At 38.2% G+C, this 17,108-nt stretch overlaps 1 protein-coding gene across 1 annotated transcript in view; it reads right to left on the reverse strand.

Annotated features, from left to right (window-relative positions):
* Window positions 1–9,336: 9,336 nt before the first annotated feature.
* The window catches only part of LOC126184442 (nose resistant to fluoxetine protein 6-like), a 199,611-nt gene continuing 191,839 nt past the window's right edge, over window positions 9,337–17,108 (reverse strand). Inside the window, exon 15 of the mRNA XM_049926832.1 lies at window positions 9,337–10,138. Within this exon, the coding sequence (XP_049782789.1) occupies window positions 10,013–10,138 (126 nt within the window). The 3' untranslated portion in view covers window positions 9,337–10,012. The remainder of the gene's footprint in view (window positions 10,139–17,108) is intronic.

Here is a 17,108-nt window from a genome sequence, read left to right on the forward strand (position 1 = left end):
CTGCATCAACTGAATCTGAGTGAATATGGAATAATAAACCCTAACTGACAATCCACTGTTGGACACTGTTGCAGTAGGTGTCAGTTTATAGGGTTGTAGGCCAGTGTTTTGGTGCTGAATTACCTGCCAGTACTGCATCCTTACAGCCCAGCTGCACATTACATGAGTGCTTACTGCCATGCATAAGCCGTATTGGCCTCCCCTCTTCTAGCTATGGTGGCACGTTTTGCTGGCTGCCTTCTGTATCATGCAAGTGTTCCACTCATTCCAGGAACCTCACATAATGCCTGTAATTATCCGTAGGCACAGCTACTAATTCCCAAAGAATATTTGTTCTATGCCCATGGTGGATAATTTGATAGCCACACCTGAGTTAAGGTATTTAATTCACTTCCACAGAAATTCCCTCATGATCCCACGATCTGCTTGATATTTGCTACCACTCTGGAAATCCACTAACAACTCCCTTTGAATTTATTCAGACAAGTTCTCTTTTAATAATATGTCCTTAAACCCTGATAGATCAGTAAAAATACTGTACATCTCATTAGCCCATTGAACTGCGTGCCCTCATAAATGTCCTATAACATTGGAAATTTGTTCTTGCTCAGACCAGAATATAGTTAACACACCCAGGAATTCAATTTTGGGTGCACATTTCCATGTGGATCAAAGTAACTGGATTTCCTACAGCAAATGAATGCTGTGTCTGCTGAAGTACCAGATGAGGCTTGCACCCTCCTTCTTGACAACTTCAAGATTGCTTGTTCATTTTTAACCAGTTGTGCAACCGCTGTCTGATTATGTACAACCTGTTCTCTTTAAACAATTCAATCCTTGTTTGCTTTGTAGCCAGGCCCTGAGTCATGTCTGTACTATGCCCCTTAAAATTATTATTCTGCTCCAAACTTACATTATTACATAAGCTAGTTAACTCGTCATTAATTTTAGGTTCATACTGTGTTTGTGTAATTGTATTGCTGCCATGAATGTGTGATAACCAGTCTCATTCCCTTTCAAACTTTTTGAAATTTGTGATACTGATTCTTTGTGGCATTCATCACAATTGTTGCACATCTCAACAATATCAGAAACTACCTTGACAAATATCTTTTTCAGTTGTGTCTTCACCTGCTGTTCTAATTGCAACATATATTTTGTAAACTGTTTATCAATGTCACATTTTACTTCCGTTTTCAGTCTTGTCATTTCTGAGAATGCATGAGACTTTGTTGCTTCATTACCCTGATTTATTTGAGTTTGCGTAGCTTTCGTTGCAACCATCTGTGTGTAGCCACCCGCTGTGCTGCCTGTCTTACTGTCATTATGTACTGACCACTGCTCAGCTGCAAGGACCCCTGATGGTCACTCCACCCAGGGTCAATCTGTCCAGTGCCCAGCTACATGTGACCAATGCTGCAACAACACAGCTAATCTATGTTGGGGATTTGTAGTCCATACTCTTTGCCATGTGCGACTTATCACACCTTGCCAAGATACTTTCAAAACCTGAAATAATTAATTACATACTCTCCATGTCAACAAAACCTATAACTTGTGAATCATGACCAAATGATCATCAGCAACCACTACATCACAACACTTGAGTAGTTAACAGCAGGCCAGTATGCAGTGCTCAACCTACCTACCTACCTACCTACCTACCTATCTACACACACACACACACACACACACACACACACACACACACACACACACAGGAGTGATACATTGCCTATGCCATTAGTTTTGCTCATTAATTACATGTGTCTAAGTCTCAGCAGTCTATCTACACACACACACACACACACACACACACACACACACACACACACACACACGAGTGATACATTGCCTATGTCATTAGTTTTGCTGATTAATTACTTGTGTCTAAGTCTCAGCAGTTTGTTGCCAGCAGAAATATATTTGAAACACAATCATATAGTTCACTGCCTGTGTGACTTGACTTAGAAAACCTTACTAGCATAGTACGTGTACCAGCAAAGCTAATTGTGCAATCATACCAGTGCATCACTCAACACATGTGCATCAGTTCTGGTGTTGAGCTGCATCTCACTAACATTGGTGTGTCACCCCACTCTCCTGAGTATTACATCCCTGTAAATTACATCTTAACTTTTACTTCAGGGTCTTTTTCAGTATTCCTACACTTGCTCATTCCCTTTCCAGAGCCTGCTGGCTTTACATAGTGACTGGAAACATTGAGAGACACTGGCCATGTCTGCCTCTGAATGTGCCATCTGGTATTGTCATGCTCCAGCCACCTCCGAGTAAATTCTGACAGTCTCGCTGAATTATAACTCGAATATCTCTACTATGTATACTCCAATCACAGACAGTTTTCACCATTGTTTGTGTTATAAAATACTGCACCAATTAACATGTTTTGCAACTAACAACTTTTGTTAATTATTATGCTTAGTTGGTTAATTTGTTTAATTATCAACTTGAGGAATGTGCACAGTGTTAAGACAGCACATTGCCACATTTCACATAGACAAACCACCAGCCTGTTGTAGTGTTCCTTAACTTCTGAAGGGCTTTCGATACAGTTCCTTGCTATTGCTTAATGAAATAAAGATGAGCTACAGACTATTAGAATATGAATTCAGGTCTTCCTACATCCTAGCAGATGGAACTCAACATGTCATTCATGACAGGATGACATGGTCAGAGATTAAAAGCAACTTTGAGAATATGCCAAGGTGTGGTTATAGAGCCATTATTCTTCACCAATTATACAAGGATTAACAAATATATAGAAACACCATGAGAAATGCATCCATGAATGTAAATGCAGATGCTAGTTAAGTCTGCAGGTTGTGCTGTTGTATCTGACCACCAATGGCACCTGTGCAATGTCCTCAATATTTTACAAATGTTGTCATTGTTAGAACAGTGTTCTGTATAATAGTGAGTGCATTAAGTTGGAGCTAATTGAATCTGAATGTGAGAAAACTGTTGGTGCTCATATTGTGGGTGCTTCCATAACCAAGATAACCAAAGTGCTTGGTGTTTCAAGAGGCCCCGTCTCAATGAGTTATATGGCATACATTGAAAGTTGAAAAACATCATCTGCTAAGTCATGACACAGGTGAAAATGCATGTTGAGTGGTTGTGACAGCCAGCCATTGAAGAGAATTGTGACAAAAAATAAGAGAACAACAGCTGCAAAAGTCACTACAGAGCTAAGTATCACACACGCGAACCCTGTCAGCACCAAAATGATACGAAGGATCTCCCTAAGTGGACAATTGCAGGGCAAGCTGGAATCCCAAAACCACTCATCACTGATGCAAATGCTTTTAACAGAAAAACATGCCACAAAAACTAGACTATGGAGAAATAGAAGAAAATTGTTTGGTTAGATGAGTCTTGTTTTACACTGTTTCCAACTTCTGGCTGAGTTTATGTCTGAAAATTGAAACATGATGGTGGTTCAGTGATGTTTCGGGCAGCCATATTATGATAGTCCAAAGGTCACATGGTTACATTTCAAGGTCGCATGACTGTCAATGATTATGTAAGCATTTTGGCTGATCAGGTATATCTCATGGTCAGGTGTTCTTCGCCAGTGGTGATGCTGTGTTTGAAGGTGGCAGGGCCCCTGTGGACACTGCTTGCATCATCCAGGAACTGGTTTTGTGAGCATAAGGTTGAATCATCACATCTTGCCTGTCCACCACAGTCATCAGATCTCATTGTTATTGAGACTTTAAGGTCTACTCTAGAGAGAAGGGTGCATGATCGCTATCCATCTCCACCATTGCTACATGAACTTGTCACTATTTTGCAGGAAAAATCCCTTGAAAACCATGCAAAACCTGTATTTACCTGTTCTGAAATGACTGGAAACTGTTTTGAGTACCATCTGATTTCCTATACCAAATTGGGTATGGTAATTTGTTGTTTCCATATTTTTGTGTCTCCCCCTCCCTTCCCCCCCCCCCCCCCCCCCCCTTCTGCTCCGCCTCCTCCCTCCCACCTCGAATGTAGGAAGAAGCAATATATTGGTTGACTCTTCTAGGAAGATACACACTCAGAGCTGTAAATTCTAGTTGGCTTAGCATCTCTGTGATTCTTTTGTGCTCACTAATTGATCCTGTAAAGAAATGTGCTGCTCTTTGCTGGATTAATTGTATCTCCTCTGGTACGGATCCCCCAAGACGAACAATATCGAAGTATTGGTTGAATGAGGGTTTTGCCTCACGTGTGCATGGATTCTTCCAATGTTCACTAGTTTGTGTAAATGATCTAGTGGATGACATAGATAGTTCCATGAGGCTATTTGTGGCTGATGCTGTTGTATATTGAAAAGTTGCTGTGTCAAAAAGCTGTAGTGAAGTTACAGAGGATCAACAAACATTTGAGACTAGGAGTTGACCCTAATCATAAATATAACATATCACACATTTTGCGTAATTCGGCATAAAGAAAAATTACTGTTCAATTATACTATTGCCAATAAATCAATGGAAACAGTGATAACCATAAGATACACCGGTGTGTAAATCTTAAGGACGAAAGAAACTTTTGCATGATGTGTCACTGGCAAATAACATAGCCTGATGAAAGTTGGATCATACATAGAAAGAACTGCTATGGTATAGTACAGTACAGCACAGTATAGTACAGAAGTCAACTTAAAGAAAGATACAGTGAGACGAACAGAAATGACACTTTCATTCAAATAAAATAATTGTACTGAAGTCACTGCACTTCGTGATGATCCCCTGGACATTAATAACGATGGAAAATGAATGTTAATAGGGTGTGTGATCATATGGACTCCACTCCATGCCCTGCAACATGTTTCCACACTGGCAACAAGGTTGGTAAGGAGTACTTGAGGTAGAACATTGAATTTTGTCACCAGTGCACTTGACGATATTGGATGGCTGTTAGTGCATGTGGATGTGCTGCAGTATGTCTCCCCAGTGCATCATGCATGTGCTCGATGGGATTTAAGTTGGGAGAACATGCAGGCCAGTCCATTCACTGAGTATCCTCTCTTTCCAAGAGCTCTTCCATTTGCACAGTTTGATGAGGTCGACCATTGTCACCCATAAAATTAGGTCACGGCTGAATGCACCTCTGAAAAGATGCACATGGGAAAGGAGAACAGTGACAGTGACCAGTGAGTGTGTCGTGTTCAAAGATTTGGAGGTCAGTACAGCCACGCAGCATTATGCCTCCTGCCAACTACCATTTAGTTTTGGATGAGGTAGAGCTTTTACTTCAGTGATTACAGTGTGGTGGTTGGAAATGCTGATAGGGATGATATAACCTTATGCATCAATTCCCATTGTGGTATAGATTCTATTAAGCCTTGATGATGCTATTGCCAAAATACGCATGTAGCGGGTACATGTAATAGCCTGTCACTCAACCACATCTTTGATGTTCAGGCCACAATCAAGTTTTGCAGTGGACCACAGAAGTGTGTTGAGCCTTTTGAATCTGCCACCCTTAATGTGCAATTTAGGTTTGTATATCTCTATATAGAATTTTGATGTGTGTTATATCACTAGCACAAATATAGCACTTGTGTATAAGACCTATATTGTCAGTGTTAACAATCTCCTCCTAGATTATAGCTACAGAATTAAAACTATAGGCAGACAGAGCATAGTTTATAATCTTTTCTTGGTACTGATAGTTTTTACATAATACAGTAGGATATTCTCCATGGTATACAGTCAGCACAGCTTTCTACACCATATACACCACTTCCTGATATTCAAATGCAACTTGCTTATGAAGAATAGCATGTATTCCAGCAGGGCAATGGAATCAGGTGCCTAGTATATAATTCTACCAAGAGATCATCTACAATACACCTGTGAGCCCCCTTTTTTAGTAGTGTGTTGCTCTTTGGTACTAGTTCCCTCCAGCAAAAATGTTCCATTGAAACTAGTCTTCTAAGGTTTATATGCCCCCTCATTATTTTGAAATGCAATTTGCTTGTGAACAATAGCCACTCTACAAAGCTTAGACAGCTGAAGTTGGATAGTATTCAGTGTTTTCAAAATATGAGAAAGTACAAGGGGATGTCATTGTTGGTAGCTGGCAATGGAAGCATATTTTGTAAGAATCAGTAAACAAGAAGCGGTATTTAAGATAACTAAAGTTAGCATTCTGTGCCCACTCTAATCCATGTGTGTTTTAATGTATGTAAGGGTTGGCTTTGGCAGTTAACATTGTGTGCTGGCGAGATTTTTTTTTTTCTGCATTGACATTTGGATAAAGAAGAACAAGTGAGCTTGAAGACACTTTTGTAGATTACTTCTGACTTGGTGGTGGAATCCAAATCACTGTTGAATGCTAAAGAAATCTGGTAAGGAAAGCATTAAGAGCACAAATGTTCTTGTGCATTTACACACAGAATATGGAAAAAATATGGAAAATATGGAAAAATATGAAAAATATATAAAATATCAAAAAAGGGAAAAAATTGATATGCAACGGAAATACAGGATATCTTTATTAATATGGAGGGAGTAATCAAACTTTGCTGCAAAAACCGTAAGTTGTTAATGTAGGTGCTAGATACATAGGAGCAATATGCATATCAGCAAAAAATTTAGCAGGGTAGTGCTGGAAACCATTTTGAGGATATATAAAAAACCTATTGCTACGTCGTATTAAGCGGAATTGCCCAGCATGAAAATGCATATTCTAATGGATCAAGTACCTGGAATATAGCATCAGTGCATCAGCTCCATGTAGATGATTATCACCTTCTGGATGTGGCTATATGGATGTGGATATAACGCAAGACTAGACTGGCATTTTTTTAAAAAATTGAGATGTATGACCACCTAACAACAAACTGTGTGCAAGGAGAAGACTATCAGGCAAGCAGTAGTGTTATCCGCAATGCATGTGTGTGTTTTAATGTATATTAGGATTGGCTCTGGCAGTAAGCATTGTGTGTTGACAGATTCCCACCGCCCCCCCCCCCCCCCCCCGCCTCCTCCTGGGTGGCCATTCAGAAGAAGAGGAATAAGTGATCTCGCAGAGAATTAGCAGATTTCCTGGCTGGGTGGGGGAATCTGAATCACTATTGGATGCTAAAGAAATCTAGTAGGGTAAGCAATAAGAGCACAAATATTCTTGTGCATTTACACACAGAATGTGGAAAAATATGGAGAAGATATAAAAATATGGAATAAGTATTAAAATATGGGCAATGAGCGAATCACAAAAACTTGATAATGATAACACCAATGTAGCCATTTTCCTCTTAGGTCACTACCCACCTGTGGAGGAACAAAATTCACGCATAAGGACTGTAAAGATGTGGAGAAGTCATAGCTCAGCTGGTCAGATGCTAGATTATAAAGAAAAAAAAAATCTGTTACTTCAGTTACAATACTGCAGCTGATGGTAATAGATTCAAATTAGTTCATAAAAAAAAAAAGGTTACCATCCCATTAACCAGCTGGATTGTAATGACCTAAAACATTTTGTCTACTTTGATCCCTATGATTTAGATTAGCAACTATACTATTGTTCAGTGTTTGCCTAATGTTAATTCAGTTATCACAAGTTTAACCTGTTTCTCAGTTTTCACTAGAAGCATTTCAATTTACGTGATACTTTGAAGATGGACGATACAGAAGATGTGTGGGTGTTTTAGATATTGTGCATAGCTTACATTGCATTAGAGGTACACATTTGCAGATTCTAAATTCTGTTCGTTGGAGACAACCTACAATATGGTCCACATAAATCCAGCCCACATCACATTGCTGTGTGGCAAGTCAGGCTGCCTCTGCCCACACCCAAGAACCACTCACATCAGTGTGCTAACATTATCTAACAGCCAGCAGGCAGCTGTCGGTGTCCCATGGTTTAATGATTCAAAAGGTACAACATCCTTCTGTGGCCCACTGCAAAACATGATTGGAGATCTGAACATGAAATATGTGGTTGAGTGACTTGCTATTGTGCATCCTCACTCCACTTATCTCTCTGCTGCATTGGATTCTGGATTGTTATATGAACTATGAATTGGTGTGCTGATAATGGCATTGTGAGGACTTATGAATCTTATGGTATTATTTTTCAACCATCAAGTTTGATTGCTCTCACTGAGCCATCTCATTCAGGATTAGTGAACTATTACTTGTTCTATTGCTGTTTAATTGTGACTTAATAATAACTGTGCATGTTAGCACACAGGAATTAAACAAGCATGTACAAAAATTACAAATATTCCTGCTTTGTAAAAAAATATCTCTAGGACCAAAACCAAATTCTAAAGACTTCAAGAAGTTAACATTTATAGGGAAAAAGAGACATATGTATGGATCAGATGTTTCCAACAAGCTGGCATAGTACATTAAATGCCATGTAGACAAAGTGACGAGTTATGACTGAAATACGGAACTTTCCATCGGAAAACTCATTTTACTTTTCTGAGGAGTGTCTTAACAAAAACTGTTAAATTTACTCTTCTAGATTATATTATAATAAGAATTAGCAGTTAATTTAATAGTCTTTTGTAATGTGAAGTAATTTCATTGTATTGCTTTTCAATTAAATAAGTAGAAAGAGTGTTTGTGTTCTGGCCCTAGATGAGCCAATTGTGTCTGACTGCTGTGTTATACTCTGTCAGTGGCATCATCAGTTGCAGTATGGAGGGGCATGTGGTCAGTACACCCCTCTCCCAGTCATTGCCAGGTTTCTTGACCTTAGAGCAGTTACTAATCAATCGAGTAGCTTCTCAGTTGGCCTCACAAGGGCGTGTGCACCCTGTACCACTTCCCCCCCCCCCCCCCCCCCCACACACACACAAATAATCCCTGGCAGTACTGGGAATCGAACCAGGGTTCCACATAAGGCAGTTAGCTGCACTGATCACTTGGCTATAGAGGTGGACTTTACATAAAATCAAATATATATATTTGACTTTTTCCACATCACGGAGCCTATTCTCTGTGAGACTGATTCAATGTGATTAATTTAATTTAAAAAGAAAATCAGTGCAAAAGGTTCACTGATGTTTTTACACATGTAAGTTGACATCTGTTACTATGAGGACATTTTTAACCCTGCACAACAGTTAAGGTAATTGATGAATACCAAGTGATGAGATATTTATCTACCCTTTCTTATCAAAACACAAGTTTATTTCTCATTTTATTTTTTTCACAGCAGAGTCATTAATATTCACAAAAGATAGATGCATAATTTCGTATCCATTAAAAAAAAAAAAAATTATGATGAGCCACTGCAACATAAGCAGATTACATATGATATTGATGTAGTCATACATTTATATTGCCTACAGAGGCAAAAATACTTTCTGACTTCAACTCACATGCATATACCCTTTAAACATGTCACTGGAAGAAACTGCATTCTAACTCAGCACAATAAATTTTTGCACACTGCTGATGCTGCCATCGAAATCTGCAGTCTTTTTTGATTGTGATGTCCTTAAGGAGCACAACCACCTTTTAAACATCAGAGATGAAAATATCCAGTATTCTGCAATTAATTGTGACGTAATACAAGTATCTTTCACCTCTTTGCAAATGGAACTCTCAATATGTCACTGGTTCCAACAGTATGTTTTCCAAATAAGCACATTTAACAGCATATGGTGTCAGGAATGCTAGAATACTGCATAAAAAAATTTTCATCTTTATTTCACCTTTGATTTAAACATGTTGAAAAACTCATATAAATGCATAGTATAAATAACTTAAAGTATGTGTCTTTAAATGGAACATGTTACACTCCTAACAAAATGAAAATACTCATTCTCAACTGATCATTCCACATCAATAAAATCATGGAATATTGTTGAAAACAACATATTTATGCTATATGCGATTGCAGTCTTTCTTGGCGTATTCCACTGATGAAGTCTTCTCACCAGAAGATGATGGGTATGAAATTCATTGAAATGTTGTGACAAGACGACGCCACCACTCAGCTGATAACCGAGAAGAATTTATCAACATATTTATGCTGTCTTTCAGCTGTCCCTTTTTCTTGTTTGCATTCCTAATTTTAGAATATTGACAATTGGAGATTCTAGCATTAGAGATATGACAAATGCTAGGAGGAATGCTGCCACTACGTTTCCAAGATACAAGACAACCTGCAACATTAAACACTGCATTAGGAGAACTGCAAAAATAAGCAGAAATAATCATAATTAGGCTTCTAGTGATGTAATAAACAGGACAACTGACACATATCTTAGCTGTCAACATTTATTTACTATTTGTGTGTGTGTGTTTTATCACACTGAAATAGGAAGAAATACAGGCACTCTACAAGTTTACCTGATAACTGAGAAATAGCATTATAGATCTAAATGTATAACTCTAATTTTATGGCAATAGTACAAATGTTGGAAAACAATAAGGCTTCTATGAAATGTAGCCTACTCAAGTTCATTATGAAGACAGTTAGTGATGTTAATTTGTGTAGTAGCTGTTCATAAAGTTATTTTGATGAATATAGATTTATCACTGTGATCCTTTCTATTTATGACATTAAACATTTATTTTTGTGTAATATATTTTCTGTGATATTTATTTTTTCTGTAATGTTTATTTAACTGTTAAATTTATTTTTGTGTAATAGAACCTAAGCTGTAGATACTTTAATATGTAACACATTAGAACTGTTTATGTAATACCACAACTAATATGTTCCATAACCCGTGATGTATATTCACAATGTGGATCACCAGAACATGAAAAAAATAAATAAAATAAAAAAGGTATATCTTTTAGATTAATTGTACTGTAATATTTGTACTCCTTTAAATGATTCTTTTATCAGAAAACAAAGTATTTTAGACATATGAGAGAAATTATTAAGGCAAGTGATTATCAATTAGAATGACTTTCTGTGTAAAAAAGTAATAACTGGAAATATTATTGAATTCATGTAATGTAAGGAGCAACTGGAACAATTGTTACATAATATTAATGAGAACAATGTGTCAGAGATGAATAAAATTGACAGAAAGTCCACTTTAATTTGTACAGATATGCTTCTTAAGTTAAACTCATCAGATTTATATTTACCTGAAGTTTTGTATCCCCATCAACATCTCATCTTAGAGAATATGTTATAACTGTTTTTTATAGAGATATAATTGTAGTCAAATCACAGGTGTAACATGGTGTTTCAAATAATACTTCAGTACTTTTTTGTGATTATTTTGTTAAATATTTGAAATTTTGTGTTTGCAATGTATAGATGACTTCAGCTCAAAAAGATACTGCACATCACATGTTTCATGTAATACCAAATGACAGTGGAAAATATGGATTAACTTTTTTTAAAAGAAAGAAACAAACAAAAGTATGTAATATTTTATATGCCCATGCGTTAAAGTGGTAAAATTAATCTGGTTTGATATTCAGATTAGTGAGCCATATTAACAGTGACAGTAAAACATGAAGAATAACATGTACACTAGCAGCAGCTGAGTTGCACTTGCTACAAGCAGTAGCAGACAAACAGCATAGTGAGACTTGAGATGGGGAAAATGAGGATATGGTATTATTACCTCCCCCCCTTCCCCCCCCACACACAATATATATATCATTTTTAAAACCTTTGTTAGTAATGAGAAGCAAACTACAATTTTCTGTTCACTAAGGGAATTGCACAAAACAAATGCGAAGTATTTTTTTTGGGCTCATTCCATTTACAAATTGCAAATACCTATTCAAAAACTGGAGAAAATGAGAGAAATGTGCCTGACAACCCTTAAGAGGCACACCTGAGTCCCAGATAAAAATACTAGTTTATATTATAATCTAATTTCTTATAGCAACTTTCTTGTGTTATAGTAATATGTTCATATAATTCACATTAGCCATAAGATAACTCTAGCAATATTTTGCAAGACTGACATGCATTTTGATTTATCTACTGAGATGGTTAGTCTGTATAGTATACAACAGAAAGAAGGTCTGTAGCAACAGTTACTGCTGTTTCATCAAGGTTTATTATCCTTTGATAGCAAGTTAATGGAGGATGGGGAATTGTTACAATTCAACAAAGCGTTTGAGTAGTAAATCACTATTGACAGTTTGGATGATGATGATGATGATGATGATGATGATGCCCAATAGATTAGTTGTTGGGACTCTGACTAAACCATTTTGAGACAAATATGATTAACGTATCTAAAACACAAATACTGGTAGGAAAATTTTTGTTAAAATTAGCCTTCTTTCTCTCAGGCACATTGACATATTTATAGTGGATCACATAAAAATTGATATTTTAACATGGTTTTTGGTTTAAAATACAAACTTGGGACAGGAGCTAAAACATTATGTCATGAAATGTGACTAGCTGATTACATAAAGAAACTATTAAAATCTCCTACCTAACTGTTAAAGTAAACAGATAATCTCATTGGTTGATAAAGCAGGACACAAATCAGCCCCTGGCGTAAATTTTATCATATTGTCACAATACAAAACAGATTCTATTTAATGAAGTATTCAGAAACCTGAATGTTCCAAGTATTGTACACTGGAGTATACTATTGTTGCAGAGGAGGACACTGCCTTAAAGGGAATTGCTCAGTTCAATGTAATTGTTGTGTCACTAATGTTTATGCATCCCTATTTGTTCATGGTCTAAAGGATATTCACTGGTCCAGTGGCTGTTTGCATAAAAAGAAGCAGTGTAGCAATCTATTATCACATCCTTTAATATGAATGAGAATGACGGAAGAGGGGGATGAAAATTCTCAGTATACAGGGTGAGTCACTAACTATTGCCACTGAGAATAACTCCGAAAGTATGATAGTAGCTGAAAAGCCTGTGGGACAAAAGTTGCATGGGACAAAGGGGGCCGTAATATGGCATTGGTTTTTTGTTGCTAGGTGGAGTCCCCATCTAGCAACAAAAAACCAGTGTCATATTATTGCCCCCGTTGCTCCACACAACATTTGTCCCACAAACCTTTCAGCTACTATCATACTTTTGGAGTTATTCTAGGTGGCAATAGTTAGTGACTTATCCTGTATATTTTGCAGTCACACAGTCCACAGGTACCACAAATTTGGTATGAAATGACGTTGCAACAGTTTTGATTAAATTGAACAAAGAGTGCGAAGACTTTATATATTACTGAAAAGAATATTAGTTAAGGCAAAGAGCATGCCTGGAAAGATTTTTTTAAATTTAAAACTCACTATCATTGAATTTATCATGTATAAAGGAGAGCAGGAATGAAAATTAGAACATCTGGAATGGATTGTAGAGCTCGAATTTTAATGGTCTTGACTGTTCACTGCTCACAGAAAGACATTGCAAGGTAAGAAGAACTTGTTCTTAATTTGATGAGGATGCATTTGAAAAGAAAACTGTCTTTCAGAAGGAACAAACTCTGACAAAAAACACAGTCCAGTTCCCTAAACTCACTGGCATCAAAGAAAACGTGAGGTTTTAAGAATTAAGTGTGGCACTGAAAAATTACAATTGGCTGAAACCAGACGTAAACAGTAACGAAATCCTAAACTCAGATTGGAATGTATACCGCAGAGACAGGCTGAACAGTGAAGGGGGAGGCGTGTTTATAGCGGTAAGAAGTGCAATAGTATCGAAGGAAATTGACGGAGATCCGAAATGTGAAATGATTTGGGTGAAGGTCGCGGTTAAAGCAGGCTCAGACATGGTAATTGGATGTCTCTATAGGCCCCCTGGCTCAGCAGCTGTTGTGGCTGAGCACCTGAAGGATAATTTGGAAAATATTTCGAGTAGATTTCCCCACCATGTTATAGTTCTGGGTGGAGATTTTAATTTGCCGGATATAGACTGGGAGACTCAGACGTTCATAACGGGTGGCAGGGACAAAGAATCCAGTGAAATTTTTTTAAGTGCTTTATCTGAAAACTACCTTGAGCAGTTAAACAGAGAACCGACTCGTGGCGATAACATATTAGACCTTCTGGTGACAAACAGACCCGAACTATTTGAAAAAGTTAACGCAGAACAGGGAATCAGTGATCATAAAGCGGTTACGGCATCGATGATTTCAGCCGTAAATAGGAATATTAAAAAGGGTAGGAAGATTTTTCTGTTTAGAAAAAGTGACAAAAAGCAGATTTCAGAGTACCTGTTGGCTCAACACAAAAGTTTTGTCTCAAGTACTGATAGTGTTGAGGATCAGTGGACAAAGTTCAAAACCATCGTACAATATGCGTTAGATGAGTATGTGCCAAGCAAGATCGTAAGAGATGGAAAAGAGCCACCGTGGTTCAACAACCGAGTTAGAAAACTGCTGCGGAAGCAAAGGGAACTTCACAGCAAACATAAACATAGCCAAAGCCTTGCAGACAAACAAAAATTACGCGAAGCGAAATGTAGTGTGAAGAGAGCTATGCGAGAGGCGTTCAATGAATTCGAAAGTAAAGTTCTATGTACTGACTTGGCAGAAAATCCTAAGAAATTTTGGTCTTATGTCAAAGCGGTAGGTGGATCAAAACAAAATGTCCAGACACTCTGTGACCAAAATGGTACTGAAACAGAGGATGACAGACTAAAGGCCGAAATACTAAATGTCTTTTTCCAAAGTTGTTTCACAGAGGAAGATTGCACTGTAGTTCCTTCTCTAGATTGTCGCACAGATGACAAAATGGTAGATATCGAAATAGACGACAGAGGGATAGAGAAACAATTAAAATCGCTCAAAAGAGGAAAGGCCTCTGGACCTGATGGGATACCAGTTCAATTTTACACAGAGTACGCGAAGGAACTTGCCCCCCTTCTTGCAGCGGTGTACCGTAGGTCTCTAGAAGAGCGTAGCGTTCCAAAGGATTGGAAAAGGGCACAGGTCATCCCCGTTTTCAAGAAGGGACGTCGAACAGATGTGCAGAACTATAGACCTATATCTCTAACGTCGATCAGTTGTAGAATTTTGGAACACGTATTGTGTTCGAGTATAATGACTTTTCTGGAGACTAGAAATCTACTCTGTAGGAATCAGCATGGGTTTCGAAAAAGACGGTCATGTGAAACCCAGCTCGCGCTATTCGTCCACGAGACTCAGAGGGCCATAGACACGGGTTCACAGGTAGATGCCGTGTTTCTTGACTTCCGCAAGGCGTTCGATACAGTTCCCCACAGTCGTTTATTGAACAAAGTAAGAGCATATGGACTATCAGACCAATTGTGTGATTGGATTGAGGAGTTCCTAGATAACAGGACGCAGCATGTTATTCTCAATGGAGAGAAGTCTTCCGAAGTAAGAGTAATTTCAGGTGTGCCGCAGGGGAGTGTCATAGGACCGTTGCTATTCACAATATACATAAATGACCTGGTGGATGACATCGGAAGTTCACTGAGGCTTTTTGCAGATGATGCTGTGGTGTATCGAGAGGTTGTAACAATGGAAAATTGTACTGAAATGCAGGAGGATCTGCAGCGAATTGACGCATGGTGCAGGGAATGGCAACTGAATCTCAATGTAGACAAGTGTAATGTGCTGCGAATACACAGAAAGATAGATCCTTTATCATTTAGCTACAAAATAGCAGGTCAGCAACTGGAAGCAGTTAATACCATAAATTATCTGGGAGTACGCATTAGGAATGATTTAAAATGGAATGATCATATAATGTTGATTGTCGGTAAAGCAGATGCCAGACTGAGATTCATTGGAAGAATCCTAAGGAAATGCAATCCGAAAACAAAGGAAGTAGGTTACAGTACGCTTGTTCGCCCACTGCTTGAATACTGCTCAGCAGTGTGGGATCCGTACCAGATAGGGTTGATACAAGACATAGAGAAGATCCAACGGAGAGCAGCGCGCTTCGTTACAGGATCATTTAGTAATCGCGAAAGCGTTACGGAGATGATAGATAAACTCCAGTGGAAGACTCTGCAGGAGAGACGCTCAGTAGCTCGGTACGGGCTTTTGTCAAAGTTTCGAGAACATACCTTCACCGAAGAGTCAAGCAGTATATTGCTCCCTCCTACGTATATCTCGCGAAGAGACCATGAGGATAAAATCAGAGAGATTAGAGCCCACACAGAGGCATACCGACAATCCTTCTTTCCACGAACAATACGAGACTGGAATAGAAGGGAGGACCGATAGAGGTACTGAAGGTACCCTCCGCCACACACCGTCAGGTGGCTTGCGGAGTATGGATGTAGATGTAGATGTAGATAGTTTTCTAAACATTTTGATGACATTTACAGTCTTACATCAGTTTCTGAGTCATTTCTGAGACCATTTGCAATTTCAGTCAACAACATATATTGACAGTTTGTACCAGGTAAAAATTACATTACATCTTAAGCATGTCAAAAATAATTAAATAATACTGAAACTTAGTTTTGTTTGTGATCTATTTTGTTGAGAGATATAAAATATGAAACTTAGTCACATGCAAAGTTACTGAATTGCCTTTCAAATTCTGTGCATTCACGGTTTCCCTTTCTTCCCCTCCTCAAGCTCAGACAGTGTCGTGGCAGTAGGTGCAGTGTGCAGCCAAGCTGAGCACTATGGCATGCAAGCCTGAGCATGGTTCACGAGCATAATTCTTGGCCACCCCTGCTCTACTGCAAAGTAAAACCATGGTGGGAAAAGGCACACTGTGCTACACTACATCTGATAATGCATTCTTAACTGCTTCATCTGCAGGCTCACTTCGTACCTGCTGAGGTACTCAGTGGAATAACATTTCTTTGTGCTACCTTTATGGGCCAAGAGGTTCTATACCATCTTAACTTGCTTCTCTGCATGATGCACATGAGAAACAGCAAATTCTTTTGGCACGAGAATCTTGAGGATACATGGACAACTTCAGAAAATACCACAAAACAGCCAGGGTAATACTCCTGATTGGGTCCATTAGTATAGAATGTGACTCAGTTGCAATGACCAGTTAAAAAATAGCACACTATCTGGCCTAACTGCAAATTAAAACTGAAGAAATAGCACAGATGTAGGAAATTAAACATATGGAACCTTGATAAACAGGGAGAACCAGAGGCTGTCCATAGTTTGAAAGGAACATTGGAGAGAAAATAAATTTATGGTAAAACTCAAGTAAAAGAAGGGATTAGCTTCTAGGACACAT

This window comes from Schistocerca cancellata, chromosome 4 (assembly GCF_023864275.1).
Source record: "Schistocerca cancellata isolate TAMUIC-IGC-003103 chromosome 4, iqSchCanc2.1, whole genome shotgun sequence".
NCBI lineage: Eukaryota > Metazoa > Arthropoda > Insecta > Orthoptera > Acrididae > Schistocerca > Schistocerca cancellata.